This window comes from Sodiomyces alcalophilus, assembly GCF_042370955.1.
Source record: "Sodiomyces alcalophilus JCM 7366 unplaced genomic scaffold ACRALscaffold_1, whole genome shotgun sequence".
Taxonomy (NCBI): domain Eukaryota; kingdom Fungi; phylum Ascomycota; class Sordariomycetes; order Glomerellales; family Plectosphaerellaceae; genus Sodiomyces; species Sodiomyces alcalophilus.
In genome coordinates this window covers 4080240-4102036 of record NW_027263532.1, presented here as the reverse complement: position 1 = coordinate 4102036, position 21797 = coordinate 4080240, and the positions used below count along the sequence as shown (strand labels likewise).

Genomic DNA, 21797 nt, shown 5'->3' with positions numbered 1-21797 from the left:
ACGAAGCGGTAGGATCAGAGACGACGTTCTCAAGGAAGCAACTGTTCTCGACTAGAGATGTCGGATTTCTGCTTGATCAGCACCAACACAGCCAGCACAGCACAGCACCCGATAGGATTCAATATTGTCCAGCAGACAGATACGGGAGAGGCGTCGACAAGGTCGAGTAGGACAAGCATAGCAGGGGTGTCCTGCAAAGAAAGGGGGCGCGAGTGAATATTCCATCGTCATGCATGTACCCTGTCTGTGCCATGCCATGGCCAGGGGTGTCTACTCGGTGTCGTTTTGCTTTCGGAGGAGTCCTGATAGTGTACAACGTACGTTGTACTGCAGCATACCCACATCCATGGGCCACGACCGTTCTGTAGCATATTGTTTCCTGTCTCGCGGTGGCAGAAAACGCTGTACGCGATGAACGAGTTTGATCGTGACGGGATGATTATCAGGACCTAGAAAATAGTTGAACGGAAAATATGAAGCGAAGCGCTAAGGAAGAGACGACAGGGACTGAGAAGACGGGAGGAAAGAGACCGTTGCAAACGGCTGGTCGGCGAGCGGCAGTCATGAGCTTCTTCTCCGCCACTGGGGTCCTACCGGTCGTCTCTCTCCATCTCTGATACGCTGATACGTAAAGATGCCGGCATGGAAAAAGCCCGAGATGAGTGCGGAGAAGGAGGACGGTGTGGGAGTGGGTACCAAGTAATACGTACGAAGTATGGCGTTGTGTGTGCAGTCTACGAAGTAGTCTTCGAACTGGTGGATGGCGAATGTGGGGGGTTGGGAGAAGAAGAGAAAATGTGGCTGGCTTTGGCGGACGCAGATTCGAATATGATTGTATCGGGTTATCCAGACGGACAAGAGTATTCTTATGCTTATAAACGTTACTGGACTGGTAAAGTACTATATTTATCGGGGAGATGGGTTTACGAGGTGTATTTACACTAACTGGGGTTGCAACGTAGTGTTACTCCGCACTCCTCCGCAAAGGCCTCAATCCAGGGCTCCTACACTTCCACCAACCATCAACTCATCGACCGTTGGATCATCATGCACTTTGCATTTCGTACTACCTACTCGACCAGATAGTGCCAACTGTCTGAAGCGCGTTATGAATTTGCAATGAATGTCAAACCCGACTGCTATGAACCCCACTACAGACCCTGATCTTTACAGAACTCCCTAACATCACGCACGAAAGACGAGCCGCGGGGAGAACAGCACTTTTCCTCTGCTTCGTTATCAGCGATTGCATGCATTGCATGCACGCGTCCCAACCACGTCGCCCGTGGCTTCCATGATTATTAATGCCCTGGGCGATGGCCGTGTGGGTAAAACAGGGCCGTCCTGAATTTGCTGGGTGCCAAGATGCCTCGTTCTTTCATTCACGACGCGACGGCTCAAAATCTCCCCCCACGCGAGTCTTCTCGGGCCTGTAACCCGTGGAAGCCCCCACGAACGTTATCTTACCAAGCATCGAAAGCCTCTCATCTCTTCGGCCAACCGTACAGCAGACACGATGTGGTGAGGATGGAGGGAGTTGGCAAGATTGCAAGACGTTCGGATTAATGGGAAGCTGTGTGTATGGACTTTCAATGGGCCTTGCTAATCGCTTCAACCAGCGCTTTTCCCCTCTCCCCGACTCGCAGGTTCTATCATGCTGTATGTCGTAGCCACTGATGCTTAACCCAGGCCAGGAACCACTCAAGGAAGCTTCTACCTTCGACATCATTTCCATGCATGGCGTTATTTCCCAGCTACTACGCTGTACGTTGTACGTTCCGGCTACGCCGAGGTTGCCGCCCACCATCGCGCGCGGCATCCTACCGCCGAAGCACACAATTTCCGTGCCGTTCTGTGACTTGGTTGCGGCCCTGTCCAAGTTGTTTTGCAGCCGGCTCAATTGCATGTTTGAGGGATGGCCTATCTTGGGTCTTGTGTGCTGCAGCTTTTCCCCTCTCGGGGTGAATTTTCAACTGCCGACTGACCACTTACTACGTAGACTTCACCGTCTTTTCTTTTTTGACAATGCAAGTCTGGGCAGATGCTGTCACTTCGTCGAGTCCAGGGGGTCAAGCGACTGGCCAACAATAGGCAATCGATGAATTGTGGCCCCCACACCACGGGTTGGTACTTGGACGATGTACCGCACGCATTGTCCATAAAAACTGAGCGTCGATCTCTTTCACATGCCAAACCGTTCGTCAAGCACGTTTCTTGCCCCGAGGCATCGCTCGACTCCGCGTCGGAGCCTGCCGCCATACCCTCGACATGCCCTCAACCAGCTTGCTTGGCGCGCAATGATCGTCATTCCCTCAACTCAACAACAACAAACCTGGAGGCGATCAATTTTCGGGTCTCGCGAGACCACAGCCAATTATACTCTGAACGGCAATCGAATTCATTTCTATTTGGCGCCCAAAACAACCGAAACCTGACGTTGTCTCTGGCCTGGAGGCACAGGACAGGTGACTGAACGGCCAAACCGTCACTTCCAAGGAAAGAAGAGGGGGGAAAATGACCAAAAGCCCTGATGACAAGAAATTGGGCAACAGTGAGATCCTGCCGGTGAACTTGTAATACCATGCCGTGCCGTGTCTCAGACCCAGATTTGTCACGCCATGAGGTCGTCGGGAAACTCATGTCAAGATTCAAGCGGCAGCAGTTGAGAGTACCAAAAGTCCAAAACACCAAGCATGCACCTCGAGACGCTAGAACGATGGAAGAAGCATGTATCGAAGCCCTCCGTCTCACCAATGGCACTCTGCTTTCCAGCCATCGACAGGGCCAGTGCAAGGATCAGGGATGGGCGGGATTGAAGACGGCAGAATCTCATCCCCTCACGCAAGCACGCCTGACCGCCACGCAGCCCAAGATACAACGTCACCTTTATCAGGTCCGTTTTTCTCCTCGCATCTTAGTCAACTCTCGCCCAGCGGCCAGCCTCTGTCCCCGTTCCTACCGACGAGGGGCCATGTAGCGGATGATTGCGCCAGGCCACACTGATTGGCCACCATCATACAGATGATGTTTTCCTTTAAGAGGCTGATGGTCGATCCAAGGCGGGATGTGCCTCGCACCGCTCGTTCGTCGCATCTATGGCGCGTAGCTGGAGTTTATACTGACAATATCGTTGACCTTTATCAACGATTTCCGAATGAAGACCGACCATCGACACTTTTATGCCACTGAGCAGCCATTGACAAGTCGGGGTTCCGTTTAGACGGATAGCGAGGTACGATACGAAGAATCGTACAAGTGAAGTGACATGGCGGTACTACGGGATATTTGTGGCTCTCCAATGACGCCACGAAGCGCCTGGCCCGAATCAAGCCCCTGTTCGGCCGACCAGTCCTGCCACTAAAACGGACGGGCCAAGACGCCAGCACAACTACAACCCTTCTTCGGAGATTTGTTCGACCAACCTCTTGGCCTCGGACATAGACCCTGAAGCGGTACAACGTATGCTAAAGCAAGCTCGCGGTCAGCCCAAAGTCGCTAGTCAGCATGCATGACAGAAGCGCCCCGCCTGGTCGCCGGCGACTGACCTTGCGCGTCAGATCTTAGGTTGCCGGTCCTTTTCCTTTTCTTCCCTCACGAAGTACTTCGTACCTAGTTCCAATCGAGTGTTCACCGGTTGCCAGCGCACACTTTATTTCGAGCATTTCCCAGGTCTTTAGAAAAAAAAAAAAAAGACATTGGATGAACGAGAGGACTATTCGCCCAGTCGCCTTTGCGGATATCCAACGATGCCCTCGGTACGCCGCTCTTGGCAATCCGAGACACCGGTCAAGAGTACTCATGGTCGGTCAAAGAATGAACGAACGAGCTGCCAAAACGACCGCCGCAGGGCCTTACCGGCAAGCCACACCCCAAAAAAAACGAAAATCCACCAATTGCCGAGTCCAGGCGGGGGCCCTCCAGAGGTTCTTCCTTCTCCACCTCTTGGCTTCGCATTCGAGTGTTCGATTCTCTGGTTCTCGACCGTCAGGTCAGCAGAATGATTGGCCGCTAATAAATACCAATGGACGCTGCAACGTTACACCGTTCTTCGAGGGCCTACGACGGTACAACAACGTACAACGTACGTATGAAGTACCAAGTACTTTCTCCCTGTGGGGCATGCACATGCACGACAGTGATAACGGAGGGGCATCTGACCCCCGGTCTCTGACGGGAGTCTTGTGAACGAATGACAGGAGAGCGAGAGGCGCACCACATGAACGTTTTTTATCGAAGACCAAGTCAATGATGTACGGATACCGGTAGTGGGTCTCCATGTCAGCCGCCAACTGGGGTGAGATTCTCGGTCTTGCGTTCCTTTTCCGGGGCAATGCTATTCTCCCCCTATCAGAACCGTGACGCCAAACCCGTCACCATAGTTCGCCGTAAGAGTCCTGAAAACGTCGCCGACTCGTGGTTGCTGACTATTCAGAGAGAACCTATATAATGGAGGTCGACTGCAGCTTTGTTAGTCCCTGTCACTGGCAGGCATGGGTGGGAACAAAACTCATTGGGCGGCGAAACGGCTCTTCCCAAGACAGTAGCTTCCCCGTACTACCCGTACGACCGATCCCTGACGGTCCATCGTCATGATCCGTCTCGCCGGTCGTCCGAACGCACAATGCCGAATCTGAATGATTCTCGGACGAGCACCAGTGACTAACAAACCTTGCCAATTGGACAATACGATCCATCTCCCACAGGTTTCTCCGCAAAAAGCGTCGATCCCGAAGGCGTCGAGCTTTCCCCAGCTTACTTGGTACGATTCAACATGCTCACGCGCAGAACCTGGGGTAAGGAACGTACGAAGTACATCACACGACACGTACGCAAGTACATCGAACATGTACGATGCGGTCGTGCCCTGTCTGGGGCAAACATCGGACAATGTCTTTTGGGACGTCTGAACTTTGTAGTCTCACGTGCCCATGGCTGGCGACAGTACTGACATCCTTCGTCAGCCCGGGTCTCAGGTACATGTAGGAGTGATGACGCCCGTCCAGGGGTTGTTGTTCTATTTCCTGCCATCTTGTTGGGGATCACAACTGTGTGGCACGGAGAATTCGGTCCTGAGAGGCAGCTGCAAGGAGTTTGGTGAACCTGAGCTACAGACGAGGCGACGCCTTTCTCCATCCATGCCATTCTATCACATGGGAAACTACGTTGTACCTCACTGCCTCGGAACAGTCGTGCCAGTGGATGGCGGTAACATCGACGCCTGTCTGGGACAAGGGTCATTGCACAGAAACCCCTGGCCATGCCCATACTTCAACTACGTTGTACTTCGTATGTATGTACTCCCTCGGGCTCTCTCAAGACCTAAGACTCCCGCCCACAAGTGATCTAACATGGAGAGACTTCCAAGTGTCATTGTCCTGTAGGGACTGAAAGCTCCGGAAGCATCTGAATCGCGTTTGTTTTTGGGACGGAAACTCGAAAAACCCAACCCTACCTTCCTGCCACCATTCACCACTGGGCCTCGTTGCCTTTGTACGATTAGCGCTGAACAGAAGCGTCTTGTCTCAACCTTCTCTCGAGCTTCTCGAAGGCCAGGACACCCCCAGCCGATACGCGCCAACCCTTCCCCTTGTCCACGGTGTGTCAGTAGATGAGATCAAGGTCGCATTGCATGGTTGTACAGCGTCAAGACTGGCACTGGAGACTGGCCATACAACGTACATACAACAAGACGGAGATCAGGTGGTCGGGAACCGAGCTTGACGTTGCAACATTGGCCAGGGGGACCCTTACCTTGCCTCTAGAATACGTTGTACTGCAACCCCGGAATACGTTGTATGCAAAGTACATTTCGTGGTCGAGAATGCCGCCGGACGGGGATACGTCGCGAAAAGCCCTCGTTTGATTCGTCATCTGCAGCTCTCGACTTGATACGATGACGCTGGATATCTGATCTGGGGTTAAGGTACTGTACAGTACTTTAACCCCTCTCTTTTTCACTTGTTTCTCTCTCTGCCGATGGAAAGACGGGTGCAACCGCAGAACCGTTAGTAGGGACGGGGAAAAAAAAAGGGAGGGGCGGAACGGAAGACGGAATGGACAAGGGTTCCACGGCGCAGTGGGCAGGACTGACAATGATTCTGTCACTTGCCGACGGACATGCTAGATGAACAAAAGTCAGGCAAGCCACCATGCAGTCTGTCGTTTGTTATATTCTATGCATCCGGACTATTGCTTTGTGGCTGTGTGGCTACTGCATGCGTGTCGAAGACGCATGGAAGCTTGTTGGAAGCCATGAACGGGCGTTTCGATGCGGGGGTTACAGAGAGCGAGACGATATGAGATGGCTGGCTCAAGGGGAATGAGAAAGAGGGTGGGTGGCGAGGGGAGAGGAGGAAGTGGGGAAGCTCGGCGACGCGACGCACCTGGATCCTTTGGTCCAGGGCGAGATTGCGGTGAGCTCTGTGTGCCTGAGCTACAGGTGCGGCACTGGCCACGGCCTGGAGTCGCGACGTTATATGGAAAGTCGCTAAATCACAGAGAACGGTGAATTGGTGGTCGACATCACATACCTCGTCCTGTCGTTCTCGTGGTGAGGTGCGGACATGGGGCTGGTAGTCTTCCAACATCGGGGTCCAGAAGAGAGGTAGGTCTGAAGCCGTTGGTTCTACATATTGGCAGCTGGGAGACGATGAACCGGTGGGAGTATGAATGTGCTGGACCGTTTCTAACTACGGAGAGGGGAATAGCCTCTCACCCCGCTCACTCGTCGCCGACCTGATCAAGTTTGAATCAAGGGCAGCAATGAAACGAACCATGAGTGGTTTCGGTACTTTTGAGAGCTGGGTCTGCGTATTGGTCTTGCATGTGGCCTGCGACAGCAAACCAGCTACCTAGTATCCATGGTTATATGGGCTATAATATGACATTATATCCACGGGAGGACAGTTGCTTCAGCTCCTCCTTCTTCCGTCCTTTTCCCGTGCCGAATTTGATATGGTACAGTGGAATCTGGGGCATATGAATACATGTGAAAAGAAAGACATATATAACAGACAGGGCATGACGGTCTTCAATAGAAATCGTCGTCAGCGTCGTGAGGAGACAGAGAACACGGAGGGGGACACAAAGTCAACACCTTTACCACAGCCACGCCGAGCCTTGACCAGTGCCGGCGTTCCCAAGACTTCCCATATCCCTTCCCCCACCCCTTTAATTCATTAATGAACCCAATTCCTTCCATCTCTTGCCCCCTTTTTGACGAGGAACGGTTATTAGGCGGCCTTGGCATCGAGCTCGGCAAGGATAGCCGCCTCGAGGCTCTCGGGCTTGGTGGTGCTGGCCCAGCGGCCCTTGACCTTCCCGTCGCGGCCGACGAGGAACTTTTCAAAGTTCCACTTGACGCGCTTGAGGCCCATGATGCCGGGCTTCTCCTCCTTGAGCCACGTGAAGAGCGGGCTGGCGGCGTCGCCGTTGACGTCGATCTTCTTCATCATGGGGAAGGAGACGCCGTAGTTGACCTGGCAGAACTGCTGGATGTCCTCGTCGGAGCCCGGCTCCTGGGCGCCGAACTGGTTGCAGGGGAAGCCGAGCATGGCAAAGTCCTCGCCGCGCTTCTCGCGGATCGACTTGTAGAGCGACTCGAGGCCGGCGTACTGCGGGGTGAAGCTGCACTTGGAGGCCGTGTTGACGATGAGGACGACCTTGCCTTTGTAGTCGGATAGGGGGACCTCCTGGCCGCGGTCTGTCGAGCGTGGGTGCCGGGTTAGCGGGGGCTTTTCTTGATTGAGAAGGGGCCGAGGGAGGGGGATTGCGTACTGTTCAGGGGTTTAAAGTCGTAAAAGGTAGTTGCGGAAGACATGTCTGCTTTGGTTCGGGTTTGGCGGAGATGAGAAGGGGAGTGGTTGCGAGTCGAGGGGGATCGTAATGCCGTGGCCGAGGTCGTACGATGTAGGGTATAGACGGAGAATAGACGGCGGGTTGTATGGATGTCGGAGACGATAGAGCGGCGAGAATGGAACGAGGGAAGAGAACGTCGAAGGTCACGGAGACATTGAGTGACTGGAAGTGAAGCGCTTCTTCCAATCGGTGCAAAGGACATTGAAGATGGTATTCACAGTTGATGGAATGGAATGACGAGGGTCAAGTACGTAGGTACCTAGGTAGAGGTCAGCGGGGTAGGTGGGGCTTCGGTTATGTCAGCTTTCTTACAGAATTACAGTCGGTGTACGAATACTGTGTAGTGTACTCGGCCTTGGAGTGTTACTAAGCAAAGTTCCATAAAAGCATTCGTCATTATTAGGGTACACTCGATACAAAGCCCGCTTCACACTGTATAACGTAAGCAGACCTGGATTACATCATCACCCGGTACTACATCTCCGTAGCTCCCTCTTGAACCTCAGTAACTCAGTTTGAAATCATCTCATCGACTGGACTGCAGATACACTGCCACAACAAACATATCGCCATGGATCCACTGGCCAAGAGGAACATCATCATCGTCGGTGTGTGATTCCCTCCATACGAAGAACTCTCAGGTCTGCGTTGAGACAAAATGGTTGACCTCCTCTCCTTCGTCTTCACTCCCTCTCTCTCCTCCAGGGGGCGGCATCATCGGCACCACGACGGCCTACTTTCTCTCCCGTCACCCCAAGTTTAATCCCGCACTGCATCGCATCACCATCCTCGAGGCGACATCCATCGCTGCCGGTGCGTCGGGACAAGCGGGCGGTCTTCTCGCCCTCTGGGCCTACCCTTCCTGTCTCGTACCGCTCTCCTACCGTCTCCATGCCGAGCTGGCCGAAGAACACGGCGGCGCCACCCGCTGGGGCTACCGCAAGTTGAACTGCGGAAGCATCGACGTCACCATCACGCGCGAGTCGCTCCAAGCCCAGCACCAGCCGCAACCAGCCCAGGCTCCCTCCTCGACCACCACCACCACCACCACCGCAACACCGAACGGGGTCCCGGGAACCGAGGAAACGAAAGACTGGGAGAGACTGCCTAAACAAGACGCAGCAGCCGAAGACCTCCTAGCCGACTCGGCCCTCCCCAAAGACCTGGACTGGGTGAACCGCGCCGTGGTGGACGCCTACCAAGACATGGGCATGCCCGGCGCCACCGAGACGGCCCAAGTCCACCCCCGGCACTTCACCACGTCCATGGCCGCGCTGGCCCAGGAGCGCGGCGTCCAGATCGTCACCCGCGCCAAGGTGACCAAGATCCACTCGTCCCCCTCGCGCGTCGAGAGCGTCGAGTACCTCAACCGCGACGCCGGCACCCACGTCACCATCCCGGACGTGACCGACGTGGTCGTCACCGCGGGGCCGTGGACCGGCCACGTCCTCCCGAAATCCAAAGTCACCGGCCTCCGCGCCCACAGCGTCGTCTACGAAGCAGACGTCTCCCCGCACGCCGTCTTCACCCGCGTGCTCCTCCCGGACGGCTACGCCCCGCCCCACCGCGCCGCCCGCGGCCGGAGGCGCAGGCACAACCGCGTCGTCGACCCGGAGATCTACGCACGCCCGTTTGGTGAGGTCTACGCCTGCGGCGAACCGGACCGCGCCGTCCCGCTGCCGGATACGGCTGACTTGGTCCGCGTCGACGATGACCACTGCGACGACCTCCTTGCTTACATTGCTACTTTCTCCCCGACCCTCGCTGCCGCGCCTGTCAAGGCACGTCAGGCTTGCTACCTCCCGCAGCGCGAGGGTGGACCGCTCGTCGGTGCCACGTCCGTCCATGGGCTCTGGGTCGCGGCTGGTCATACCTGCTGGGGTATCCAGAACGGGCCGGCTACCGGCAAGCTCATGTCCGAGTTTATTTTTGACGGCAAGCCGATTAGTTCGGACATTTCCGACCTGGATCCAAGACGGTATAGCAGGGTGTGATGGGAGTGCGAGATGGGGTGGCTCGGTGGGGTATGGTTTGTCAAGCGATTGAATTGTAGACTTTTCTTTTGGGGGTTATGGAAATGTCTGTGTGTATCCAGGCCGTACGTATGATTAACATGATGATGAACTGATGGTATTGCATCAGACGAGCTTGAAACGGTCGACAGGCGAGACGCACGAATATACTCGGTGGCCTTTTATGGATATCCCTATCCCTTTTACATTGATACATAATAGACGCCGATGATACGACAGGAGTCACGGTAGAACCCCCCTCATTCGCTCCTTCATCCCCCTAGAGACTTCTCAATCTCCATAATCTCCTTTATCCCATCGGCAATGTACCGGGTCCTCTCCGCGTCGAGGCGCTTCAGCGGGCGACGGCCGTAGCCACCATAGCCAAAATAACTCTGGATCGCGCCCTTGGTGCCGGGGACGGCAGCCTTGGTGAGGAACCAGTCGGCTCGGCTGAGCTTCTTCTGCAGGGCGATGGCCTCCTCCGTCTTCCCGTCCGCGTAGAGGTTCCACACGCGTGCGCAGACGCGGGGCATGACGTTGGCGCCGCCGGCGATGATGCCGCTGCCCCCGCTGGCCAGGGTCTGGACGGTAAAGTCGCACATGCCGCCAAAGGCCATGTATCCCGTTCCGCCGCCGTCTGACCGCGGGGTCTTGGCGTCGGTGGCGAGGGCGACGCGGGTCAGCTTGCCGTTATTGCCGCAGGTGAACTTTGTGCCGACGATGTTGGGATGGCGGGCCAGGCGGATGAGGAGGTCGCTGTCCATGTCGATGCCCGCGACGGCGCCCGGGTAGTTGTACAGGATCAGCGGGACGGGGCTGGCGTCGGCGACGGCGACAAAGTAGTCGTGGATGGCCTCGTCGTCCATCTGGTTGCGGAAGTAGGACGGGGGCAGGATCATGGCGTAGTCGGCGCCGGCGGCGGGGGCCAGCTTGCAGAGGTCGACAGTGACGCGCACGCTGCCCTCGGTGGCGCCGAGGATGACGGGGGTCGAGGCGAATCCGGCGGCGTCGAGGGCCTCCCGGGTGGCTTTGGTGACGGCGAGTTTCTCCTCGCGCGTGCAGTGGGCGGCTTCGCCGTTGGAGCCCATGGTGACTAGGCCGACGAGGCCGGCGCGGACGAGCCGCTCGGCGTGCTTCTTGATGGTGGGGATGTCGAGGTCTTCGGTTTCGGGGTCGAAGAAGGTCATGGTCGGGGCGTAGACGCCGCAGGGGAGCGGCCGCCGGGTTGTATGGCCAGTGGCAGCGTTCGAGGCCATGTTGGGGATTACGAGGGAGACGGAGGGGTAGTGTAGGCCACCAGACCTAGAGAGGAAATGAGAATGAAGGGTCTCGGGTGGAAGAATGAGAACGGAGGTCAACTACGAAAAGAGGATGGAAAATCGGACTGTATCCAGGTCTGCGGTATATAGAGTATTGTCGATGCAGGACTCTATAGAGCGATGGTCAAGTGACAATTGATGAAAGAGAGTTCTCGCGGAGTGATCATGATTGATGGCCACAGTGATTGGGCCGGGAGACGCATCCGACGGGGGTTCATGGAGGTGTGTGCATGTGTTTGTGCTTGCGCGTGTGCTTATGCGCGTGATGTTGCGCCCGGGTCTGGTATAGGATAGAGCTCGTGTGTATATTAGCCCGACCCATGTGTCGGTAGAAGGCGCGGCAAGCTCTCTCATGTGGCAGTGTACATAGGCCCTTCCAAGCCCAGCCACTAGGGCACTTCAGTCGATGAGAGGTTGTCGTGACTCTCTGCCCACTTGGGATGGGGAAGCCCATAAGTCGATGGATGAGAACAGTCAAACCACACTGGTGGTGCGGCAGGCCTCGTCGGCATTCGGAAAAGGCCTGCCCATCGGTTGCGACCGGGGGTATATTATATCTTCACCTTGAGAGACGCATGTCAGCAGGAATAGGCTTGCAAAGGCTCGACCTAAAACAAAAGACACGCCGTGAGATCTGGGCACACCATAGGAGGCGAGTTATCCGAAGCGGTCGTTCCTCAATATGGAAGACATGAGACACATAGGAGACGTTGCGAGAGGCTGGGCCGTTAAGTCGAGACCGTCAAAGGGGCGCAAGCCGAGCGAGACGTGATGATGTGCAAAGGAGTTGCCCAAAGAGCTGCGTGATGTTGATTTGGTCGACGAAGCAGAGCGGAGAAGATTACATACTGTACTGAGGAGATTTTCCACGAATCGGATAAATCATAGGAAGCCGACCAGTGTGGGGCCGGTGGGGCGTGGGGGCACAGCTCATGGCGGCGGGGCAAGCGGGGTTGTTCGGTCACTGTACGAAGTACGAAGATACCTACTTTGTACTCCATGCCGTTGACCCCCCGCACCCCGCATCTCTACGAATACATGCATATTCACGGACTACACAGGCAACGTACTGAACCCCCTCTGCGTCACTGCGAATACCTTCCTCTCTCGTCAGTTGACAGTTACGCGATACAATATTTCCACTCCTCTGACCTCTCCCCTGGCAGCCTCACTCTCTCGTATCCTTCGGCTCCTCTCATAGATCCGTCTCACGCACTCACAATGGGCGAGCCACTCAACGTGTTGATGGTAGGTATGACCAAGACCCTGTATGGCCTACGAGATACTCGAGATACCGAGTACTGACATGTCTAGATCGGCACGGGCGAGTACACCACCGGTTTCGTCGGCGGTGGCGCCTCTGGATCTGATAAAAAGGTCGGCGTCGTTGGTCTCTCCCTTTTCGACTTGAGGAGACGAGGCAAGGTCGCCAAACTGTCCATGGCCGGCACCAATGGCACCAAGTTTCCCGCCATTCGTCAGTAGCTCCCCTTCTCTTCTACCCTGCGTCAGTCGTTCAACTCCTAACCATCCCCCCAGGCGAGCACCTGCACAAGAACATCGCCCAGGTGTACAACAACCTCGACACCTCCTTCGACTCGTACCCAGCCAACGACGTGAAGGACCCCGACGCCTACAAAACCGCCATCGACGCCCTCCAACCCGGCGACGCAGTCACCATCTTCACCCCCGACACCACCCACTTCCCCATCGCGCTCTACGCCATCGAGCGCGGCATCCACGTCCTCCTGACCAAGCCGGCCGTCAAGCTCCTCGCCCACCACAAGCAGCTCATCGAAGCCGCCGAGAGGAAGGGCGTGTACGTCTTTGTCGAGCACCACAAGCGCTTCGACCCGGCCTACTCGGACGCCCGCTTCAGGGCCCAGAAGCTGGGCGACTTCAACTACTTCTACAGCTACATGTCGCAGCCCAAGTCGCAGCTCGAGACCTTCAAGGCCTGGGCCGGCGTCGACTCGGACATCTCCTACTACCTCAACAGCCACCACGTCGACATTTGCGACTCCATGGTCGCCCCGCTCGGCTACCGGCCCGCCCGCGTCACCGCCTCGGCCTCCAAGGGCGTCGCCGCGGGGCTGGGCTGCGACCCGGCCACCGAGGACACCATCTCGCTCCTCGTCCGGTGGGAGAAGCGCGACGACCCGGCCAAGGCCGCCACCGCCGTCTACACCGCCTCGTGGACCGCCCCGCAGCGCGCCGGCGTCCACTCGAACCAGTACTTCCACTACCTCGCCCGCGACGGCGAGATCCGCGTCGACCAGGCCAAGCGCGGCTACGACGTCGCCGACGACGCCGCCGGCCAGATCATGTGGTACAACCCTTTCTACATGCGCTACGCCCCGGACGAGGACGGCAACTTCAACGGCCAGACCGGGTACGGCTACATCTCCATCGAGAAGTTTGTCGACGGGTGCCGCCAGGTCAATGCCGGCGCCCTGCGTCCCGCCGACCTCGACGCCAAGGGCCTGCCGACCCTGCGCAACACCGTCGCCACCACCGCCATCCTCGAGGCCGGTCGGCGGAGCATCGACGAGGGGAGGGAGATTCGCATTGTCGAGGAGAATGGCCTTTTCCGTCTCGAGTAACGTGTAGTGTAAACGTAGCAGTAAACCCCTCGGGTAGTTTGTAATAACCTTTTACCCCATGTGCCCATCGATAGTTGGGCTTAGTGTTAACCGGCAATTGGTGATCAAGGAACAAACTCACCACCCCGCCTTCAGCCGCTCGGCAAAGAACTTCATAATGGGAAACATCTCCACCCGGTCCTGCGGCATCGCCACCTCCCTCCTCGGCCACTTCACCACCTCGACCTGCGCAAACTCTTCCCGCACCGCATCCGACTCGTCCTCGTCTAGCTGGCACGCCAACACCGGCGTGTGGGATTTAGCCCGTCCACTGGCCCCCATGTTCGGGACCAGGGAAGGCGGTAAAGGCCCGCCAATCGACACCACACCCTTGAATTTCCGCTCTCCCTCCTTGTCCTTGTCCTTTCCCGCCTCGGCTGCACTGGCGCTAGCACTCACATCCGTCACGCGGGGGCCGGCACACAACGTCGCCGCCAGACCCAGCGCCAACGATCCCCCCTGACCGAAACCGAACAGCATAATGTCTTCGGTGTTCCAGCCGCACCGTTCCAGGAGGACGTCCCGCACCAGGCGGTCCAGAATGAGGTCCCTGGCCCGCGAGAACCCGGGGTCCGGGTCGAGCTCGTCCGTGGACGGATCGACTTTGATGTCGTCGCCCCAGTGGAAATGGCCACCGCCACTGCCAGTCGCCATCCCTGGTTCGTCCCCGAGCAGAGCGGGTGGCAGGGGGCTGGTTCCGCGGACGGAGATGCAGAGCACGCCGGGGAGGGACATGTTCTTCGCGAAGGATGCGAAGGGTGCTTCGGAGTCGCCTAGTCCATGGAACAGGATGAGGAATGCGGTGGTTAGTTCGGCGGGTTGTGGCCAGGTGAGGGTTAGGGGGAGGACGGAGGAGATGGGGGCGAAGTCTGCTTCCGTTGGGACGCGGGGTGGCATGGTTGATGTCTTGATTTGAGATTCGGTGATGCGAGGATGATGATGTGGACGAAGCCCGGGGTAAATTTGGAGTACTACGAAGTACTTGTAGTGGGTCACTTACGGCTGCTGACAGCTGCAAACCTTAAAGCGTAGTATACTATTCAAACAACAAAGAGTGGGTCTCTGCGGGTCCATGACGTGTACGGTGTACCTAGGTACCTTCTCTTCCTTATCTTATCAGTCAATCCATACTTAGTACCTATTTCTCATGATACTTCGAACTTCCAATCGACCTTCCTTCCTATCACCACAACAACCCGCGATACGATCAATAGTCATGGCCAACGATCAACCCTGTGGCTTCGACCTGCCGCAAATATCCTGCGGCAAAACCTCTGCGGCTTGAACAGGACTTGAGGTCCAAACAAACCCTGACGGCCTAATTTGCCTCACAGCTACGCGAACATGTCCTCCCACACTCCACTCCTCTGGAATACGACGAACAATCAAGCCTTGGGCGACGGTGCTGGCCACTCGGTTCGCTTCTCCGGGCTCACGTAAAAGTTAATGGGACGAATGACCAAAAACTCAGGGTCGTATACCACCGTCTCGGGCGAAGCATCCTCAAAGTGATACCGATGTACCAGCTCGACGAGCACCGTCTTGACCTCCATGAGGGCCAGGTTGAAACCCACGCAGCCGCGCCGGCCCGCCGCAAAGGGCGTATAGAGCCCCTTCCGCGCAAGCCTTCCCGCAATGCCGTCCTCCGTCCACCGGTCCGGGTTAAACAGCGTCGGGTTATCCCAGTGCGCCGGGTTTTTATGCAGGCTGGGGAAGCAAGGGATAACGATGGACCCCTTGGGAATGAGATAGCCGCCCGGCAGCACAACGTCGCGCCGGGCGTTGCGCGCCGTCTGGAAGCTGGGGTTGTGCATGCGCTGGACCTCCTTGACGAAGCAGTCGAGGAACCGCATCGCGTTGACCTCCTCGTAGGTCCAGTCCCGTTTCCCGTCGGCGCCGTGGTCGATGATCTCCTGCAGCAGCCGCGCCTGCATGCCCGGGTAGTGCACCAGCGAGTAGATGCACCACGATAGCAGCGACGCGCTCGTCGTGAACCCGGCGCCGAGCAGGATCACCACGTTCGAGATGAGCATGTCGCGCGGCAGGCCGTCGCCCTTTTCGTCGCGCGCCCGCGCCAGGAAATCCGCCATGCACGACGCGCGGAGCGACGCCGCCGGGTCCGACAGCGGGAGCGTGCCGTCCTCCTTCCGCGTGCACTTGTCGATGGATGCCTCCACGTCGGCCCACAGCTCCCGCTGCGCTGCGCGTAGGTGCGCCGGGTCGCCGAAGGGTAGGCTGCCGTACCACTTGGGCCGCATGCTCGTCTTCTTCATCAGGTGCAGCCACTCGCCCAGCACCTGGATCGTCTTGGCCGGCTGCGTGTCGACCGCCTTGAAGTGCTCCAGGTCCTCGTTTACCACCACGCGCCAGATCACCATCCCCGCCAGCTTGAACATGTACTGGTATACGTTGAACGCCTTGTCCTCGTCCGCGAGCTGGTCGAGCACGGGGAAGATGGACCGCGCCGCCGCCTGGATCAGCGGGGTGTGGTGGGCGATGGCGCGGGGGGAAAGCGCGGGCGGCACGAACTTGTGGGCGATGGGGAAGGCCGGGGAATCGCTGTCGCAAGTGAAGAGCGCCGACTGCTGCTGCATGTAGTACAGCGGGTGCGTCTGTTGCGACGTGTTCTTGGTGAACAAGTCTCCCTCGCGCAAGACGTAGCGGGCGATCTCCGGGTCGTTGGTCTGGTAGATGGTGGTCCCCATATTGACCGTTTTGACGATGGGGCCATACCGCGCGAAGAGACGGTCATAGTTACCCAGCGGGTCGGGGTAAATCTCATAGTGGTTACCCACCACCGGGAGCTCACGGGGACCTGGGGGCACTTGGATGGGCGACTTGGCTTTCTGCGACACCCGGAGCTCGACAGGGTCGCTGCAGGACTTGACCTCCTCCAAGGTGTTCAATACTCCCGATCGCTTGCTGTGAAGCAGGAGAGCTGGCTCGTGTTGAATCAGTGGCTATGTCCGAGTCGTCTGGAACTCTCTGACTTACACGAAGGGTCGGCAAAGGCAAACGTCTGGCCAAGTGTCGACTTTAGCTGTTGAAAGGTAGTGAACCCCGACACATCCATCTCCTGGCCATTTTCACCGGCACTGTGGCCGATGAAGAACCTTTGGACTTGCATTGTATTTGCAAAGATACACGAGGTGTGGTTGGGGCCGTCTAGAACTCTCTCTACCTTGAAGCAGCCCGTCACCAATGCTGGATTTGCGGGTCATCTCCCTGTTAAGAGGATATCATACCGAAACTAAAGTTCGACAATTTAGATGCTGCCGAAGGACGGCACGGGAATTCAATAACGGGCAAACACGAGAATCCACCCGCCGTCTATCAAAGCGAAAATTCCCGGGTTGCCTTGAAGTAATACACCCGTCCCGAATTTGGTTCGGGCCGAGACGTGTAAGACGCGGACCACCCGAGCTGCACCCCATTCGACACCTCCGCTGGATCTTTTTGGGCCTCTTCTGGCTCTGTGAGGTCGGGCCGCTGTTCTTTATCGATATTCCGATGGGAAGAGTGTGCGATCACCCCGTCGTCTGGAAACTTGCTGAGCGTGGTTGTCGGCGCGGAATCTCTTCGACTCCAATCCGAGTTTGAACAATCCAACATTGAACGCAATGGCTACTCCATCGATCTTGAGAGATGGAGAAGTTCGCCTTCTGGGAGAGATGAAGATGACATTTAATTCTTTCGGCCGCTCTTCGACAGACGTGCTCCTCTCCTCCCATCACTCTCCCTGCACACTTCTTCCACCTTCTCTCCGACTCACCTAGTTCAAAGCCAACATGTGCGGCATCATCGCAAGTTGCATCTGCCCCAAGGCCCAACCTAACCACCACATCCACGGCCATGTCATAGGCCACACCAAACCCCATACCAACGGCCACACCAACGGCGTCAATGGACACGCCAATGGCGTCAATGGCCACACCAACGGTGTCAACGGCAACTACCCCAGCCTAGAGTCCTACGCCGATGAGGGCGCCCGCGAGAACCTAGCCTCGCAGCTCCAAGCCGCCGTAGAGGCCATCCAGCACCGTGGCCCAGACGGCTCCGGCGTATGGGTCAGCGACGACGGCCGCGTGGGGCTCGGCCACTGCCGCCTCTCCATCAACGACCTGACCCCCAGCGGCGCGCAGCCCCTGCACAGCGACGACGGCACGATCCACGCCGTCGTCAACGGCGAGATTTACGATTTCGACCGCCTGCGCCAGGTGTGCATCACCGAGCATGGCTACCAGTTCACCGGCGAGAGCGATAGCGAGCTCGTCGTCGCCCTGTACAAGATCTACGGCGCCCCCGGCTTCCTCGAGCACCTGCGCGGCGAGTTTGCCTTTGTGCTCTTCGATTCCCGCGAGGGGAGCCGGAGGGTGATCGCTGCGAGGGACCCGTTTCGGTATCAAGCCCCTCGTGTGGACCGTTATGGGCGATAAGATCCTCTTCGCCGCCGAGGCCAAGGCCTTCCTGCCCCATGGGCTGGCAGCCCGAGTGGAACGTCCGCGCCATCACCGACAGTGGCTGGATGATGGACGACCGGACCGTCTTCAAGGGGGTCCGGAAACTTATGCCGGGCCACTGGATGGAGGTTACCGACGAGGAGGGCGTGGAGATTCACAAGTACTGGGATGCCGAGTATGCCGACAAGGTAGGTCGTTCGTCTCTCCTTTGATGAATTGTGATCATTCGCTCACCGCCTTGTCCGATTCCGTTAGACCAAGCCGGACCCTCGTACCATCGACGAGATGGTGCTCGGTGTCCGTGAGCGCCTCGTGGAAGCTGTCCGCCTCAGGATGAGAGCCGACGTCCCTATCGGCATCTACCTGTCCGGCGGTATCGACTCGTCGACGGTCGCGGGTATCGTCACCGAGCTGGCGCGAAAGGAGAATGTCAAGATTGGCAGCGAGCAGGCCACGCGGGTGGCATGCTTTAGCGTCCAGTTCCCGTCCGAGTCGGGCTATAACGAGTCTGGTAAGCAAAGCTGGCCCCACGCCCTAACCCCCGCCGCCTAAGACCTCGCACTAACCCATGACAACAGACATCGCGGACCGCACGGCCAAGTGGCTTGGCGTCGAAATCTTTAAGCGCGTCGTAGACGAGCAGAGGCTAGCCGACGACTTTGCCGACGCCGCCTACCACTGCGAACACCACCACTTCGACCTCAACACCGTCGCCAAGTTCGCCCTCTCGACCTTGCCGCGCGAGCATGGCGTCAAGGTCGTCCTCACGGGCGAAGGCTCCGACGAGCACTTCTCTGGCTACCCCTACTTCCCCGCCGAGTTCCTGCGCGAACGGGACGGCGGGTTCCCCGACTCGATCCTCGCCCAGGACGATGCCCTCCGCGAACGCCTCCAGCGGTCCGCCAGCGACGAGATGAACGCCGTGTGGCGCTCCCAGGGCGCCGCCGAGTACGAAGGCGCCTCGGACGCGCCCATCATGGCCGACGCCCGCGGGAACACCATGCCCGAGTCCCTCCTCGCCTGGCACCCGGCCAACAGCCTCTTCCAGGCGTGGGTGCAGGACCAGTACGCCGGCAAGTGGGACATGCGCGAGACGGTGCTGCGCGGCCACTCGGCCGAGGTCCGCGCCAAGATGCGCGAGAAGTGGCACCCCGTGCACACGGCCATGTACATGTGGAACAAGAGCACGCTGATCAACGTGATCCTGTCGTGCCTGGGCGACCGCACCGAGATGGCCCACAGCGTCGAGGCCCGCACGCCGTTCCTCGACCACCACCTCGCCGAGTTTGTGAACGGCCTGCCGCCCAGCACCAAGCTGCACTACACGCCGCCCGAGGAGGCGGGCACCGACGACGTCGACAACTTTTGGTGGAAGGCCGCCGGCGAGGCGCTCCGCTCCGTCACGGAGAAGTGGATCCTGCGCGAGGCCGCCCGCCCTTACATCACCGACGAGCTGTACAAGCGGCGCAAGCTCCCGTTCCTGGCCCCGACGCGCTGGCCCAAGGACGGGCCGCTGCATAACATGTTCAAGGCGCTCCTCACGCGCGAGGCGGTCGAGAACCTCGGCTTTGTCGATTACGATGTGGTCGAGAAGGCGCTGGGCAACGCGTTTGGCGACAAGGCGGATTCCACCTCGTTCCGCGTCCTCTGCTATACCGGCGGTTGGGTGTCGCTGTCGAAGCGCTTCGGCGTGAAGAAGGCTACCCGGGAGGAGTCGGGCTGGGCCTAGGTAGAGACCGGGTGTAGGGACAGAGTGTATCCGATGGATGGATGGGGATGAATAGAGTTCCTTTGTAGCAAATGATAGTTCTGTTGGTCAGCTTTCCCTTGTCCGCCTCTGTATATACGCCTTTGGGATGCGAAGAAGTAGCAGCCGGACGATCGGATGGATGTCCATGGTAGCAGAAATGGCAACACAGTTTTCACATGGTATAAATTCAATTGAACGAACAGATCGTCGTCGTTTGATTGTGTGTATCTGTACGTGGACGTGTCGTAGAAATTCTGTCGAGATAGGAATACTGTCATCGCACAGGCCATGAATTCGGAGTGGATAAACAATCCTCCGAATAGAAGACCCACATGTCGTGGCCTCGGAACGGAGAAATAAGTCGCCGAACGGAAGGCCATCCAGAAGTCCGTACATTACAGTAGCTAGACTCAGATACCTAGCAAATGTACTTACAACTCCACGCCTATAGGCACGCGTAGGTGAGGTATATTTGCTTGACTGTAGCGTCCACTTCGTGTCCACAACGGTCGCGGTCTTCCTTTCGAAATTTCATGTACACTCACAGTCAAAGGATTCAAGTCACGCGGTTCAATCTATCATCTGTCCAATCAATCTACGTTGTTCAATACGCCGCTGCATCTGACACCCGTTCTCTACCCGGAGTGGGCCGTGCCTAATCGGACCAACACCGACAGTTGGGTCCCAATTAGGAAAAGCAGCATTGGCCCGGTGCCGAACATATCATGCTCCGACTGCTGAACGAGCCTTTCGGTGTTCCAAATGCATAGCATCCTTGGTGGGTACACACCGAGTGTCCATTTCCATGCTTGTCGAGGTGACGGATTGGACAGACACCGAGAACATGATGGCGTGTCTGGCAGTTGCCGTCGGACCTGGGGGGACCAGGCGCCTGGTCTTGTCTTGCATATTTCCAGCTTTGACATAAGCTACTGTCTACTGGCAGACTAGCCATTTGTGAATTCTCTCTTTTCTGTTTGCTTTATTTTGATTTTATTTTTTATTTTTCCCATATACGGTTTACGTCAAACCTCGTCCCACGATCCTCTCACCATCTCGAGTCCTCGACCGCTGCTACCATCGTGAACTATGGCTCCGTCCGTGACGACCACCACTACTTCCACTACTACTAGGAAAAATGATACCATCACACACGCCAAGCTAGGCGAGCACAAGGATGTTCAGAGCCTATGGGTTGCGGTGCACGGCAAGGGCAAGTACTCACTGTTCCCATGCCTTCACTGCTCAGCCCTCGTCGTTGCAATGAGCTAACCCGACTGGCACTGAGCAGTCTACGATCTGACCGAGTTTGCATCGGACCACCCTGGCGGCATTGACGTCCTCAAAGATACCGCGGGCACGGATGCCACCGAGTCTTTCGAATACGCTGGCCACACGGCCGACGCCATCACCACCATGGCCAAGTTTCAAGTAGGCAGACTAGAGGGGAGCGGAACGGATGTCCAAGAACTTGCGCCCCCGCCAAATTTCAGCCTGTCAGCATCTTCAACGAAAACTCAAACCACATCCTCCACAAAATCAAATGGAGGGAACATCCGCGCCTGGGCCCGGCCCATCGCCTTCCTGCTCGCACTGGCCGCCGGCACCGTCCTCCCTAAGCTGGCCACGGAGGGGCGTCGCTGGGCCTCTGCCTTGCCTCTCTTTGTCGTGCCTTCTTTCCATGCCGGGCAGGAGGCTGACGGCACGCTTGCTTTTCTAACCGGACTGCTGCTGGCGGGTTCTGTGGGCTTGTC

At 57.5% G+C, this 21797-nt stretch overlaps 11 protein-coding genes across 11 annotated transcripts; 7 read left to right on the top strand and 4 right to left on the bottom strand.

The window, feature by feature from the left end:
• Nucleotides 1–209: 209 nt before the first annotated feature.
• On the top strand, nt 210–3003 carry ACRALDRAFT_1090850 (uncharacterized protein; the record flags this gene model as incomplete). Its single annotated transcript, XM_071019539.1, has 11 exons — nt 210–680; nt 734–860; nt 963–1085; nt 1204–1322; nt 1366–1432; nt 1472–1659; nt 1690–1934; nt 2033–2465; nt 2507–2551; nt 2601–2945; nt 2978–3003. Exons 1-11 carry the CDS (start codon nt 635–637, stop codon nt 3001–3003), a joined length of 1764 nt encoding a protein of 587 aa, XP_070879722.1. The 5' UTR covers nt 210–634.
• A 2031-nt stretch (nt 3004–5034) lies between these two features.
• Nucleotides 5035–6005, top strand: ACRALDRAFT_1059542 (uncharacterized protein). Its single transcript, XM_071016052.1, has 2 exons — nt 5035–5290; nt 5366–6005. Exons 1-2 carry the CDS (start codon nt 5136–5138, stop codon nt 5379–5381), a joined length of 171 nt encoding a protein of 56 aa, XP_070879721.1. The 5' UTR covers nt 5035–5135; the 3' UTR covers nt 5382–6005.
• A 1227-nt stretch (nt 6006–7232) lies between these two features.
• On the bottom strand, nt 7233–7819 carry ACRALDRAFT_2024632 (uncharacterized protein; the record flags this gene model as incomplete). Its single annotated transcript, XM_071020240.1, has 2 exons — nt 7233–7702; nt 7777–7819. The coding sequence occupies 2 exons, from the start codon at nt 7817–7819 to the stop codon at nt 7233–7235; spliced, it is 513 nt and encodes a 170-aa protein (XP_070879720.1).
• A 271-nt stretch (nt 7820–8090) lies between these two features.
• ACRALDRAFT_205390 (uncharacterized protein) lies at nt 8091–10101 on the top strand (the record flags this gene model as incomplete). Its single annotated transcript, XM_071021689.1, has 8 exons — nt 8091–8112; nt 8172–8219; nt 8304–8341; nt 8372–8467; nt 8511–9845; nt 9911–9940; nt 10000–10043; nt 10092–10101. The coding sequence occupies 8 exons, from the start codon at nt 8091–8093 to the stop codon at nt 10099–10101; spliced, it is 1623 nt and encodes a 540-aa protein (XP_070879719.1).
• A 40-nt stretch (nt 10102–10141) lies between these two features.
• On the bottom strand, nt 10142–11128 carry ACRALDRAFT_2024630 (uncharacterized protein; the record flags this gene model as incomplete). Its single annotated transcript, XM_071020239.1, has 1 exon — nt 10142–11128. One exon carries the CDS (start codon nt 11126–11128, stop codon nt 10142–10144), a length of 987 nt encoding a protein of 328 aa, XP_070879718.1.
• A 1284-nt stretch (nt 11129–12412) lies between these two features.
• ACRALDRAFT_2039286 (uncharacterized protein) lies at nt 12413–13794 on the top strand (the record flags this gene model as incomplete). The annotated part of the gene is made up of 3 exons (XM_071020949.1): nt 12413–12439; nt 12506–12668; nt 12731–13794. 3 exons carry the CDS (start codon nt 12413–12415, stop codon nt 13792–13794), a joined length of 1254 nt encoding a protein of 417 aa, XP_070879717.1.
• A 117-nt stretch (nt 13795–13911) lies between these two features.
• Nucleotides 13912–14730, bottom strand: ACRALDRAFT_1066827 (uncharacterized protein; the record flags this gene model as incomplete). The annotated part of the gene is made up of 1 exon (XM_071017389.1): nt 13912–14730. The coding sequence occupies one exon, from the start codon at nt 14728–14730 to the stop codon at nt 13912–13914; it is 819 nt and encodes a 272-aa protein (XP_070879716.1).
• A 488-nt stretch (nt 14731–15218) lies between these two features.
• Nucleotides 15219–16960, bottom strand: ACRALDRAFT_1073559 (uncharacterized protein; the record flags this gene model as incomplete). Its single annotated transcript, XM_071018118.1, has 2 exons — nt 15219–16657; nt 16828–16960. The coding sequence occupies 2 exons, from the start codon at nt 16958–16960 to the stop codon at nt 15219–15221; spliced, it is 1572 nt and encodes a 523-aa protein (XP_070879715.1).
• Nucleotides 16961–17502: 542 nt separating this feature from the next.
• Nucleotides 17503–20210, top strand: ACRALDRAFT_1078690 (uncharacterized protein). Its single transcript, XM_071018803.1, has 4 exons — nt 17503–18226; nt 18289–18481; nt 18549–18804; nt 18872–20210. Exons 1-4 carry the CDS (start codon nt 17622–17624, stop codon nt 20020–20022), a joined length of 2205 nt encoding a protein of 734 aa, XP_070879714.1. The 5' UTR covers nt 17503–17621; the 3' UTR covers nt 20023–20210.
• An 866-nt stretch (nt 20211–21076) lies between these two features.
• On the top strand, nt 21077–21551 carry ACRALDRAFT_1059546 (uncharacterized protein). Its single transcript, XM_071016053.1, has one exon. The coding sequence runs from the start codon at nt 21133–21135 to the stop codon at nt 21313–21315; it is 183 nt and encodes a 60-aa protein (XP_070879712.1). The 5' UTR covers nt 21077–21132; the 3' UTR covers nt 21316–21551.
• ACRALDRAFT_1016639 (uncharacterized protein) lies at nt 21334–21489 on the top strand (the record flags this gene model as incomplete). The annotated part of the gene is made up of 1 exon (XM_071014733.1): nt 21334–21489. A coding segment is annotated over one exon (156 nt), but the record flags the coding sequence as incomplete, so codon positions are not given.
• Nucleotides 21552–21797: the final 246 nt, after the last annotated feature.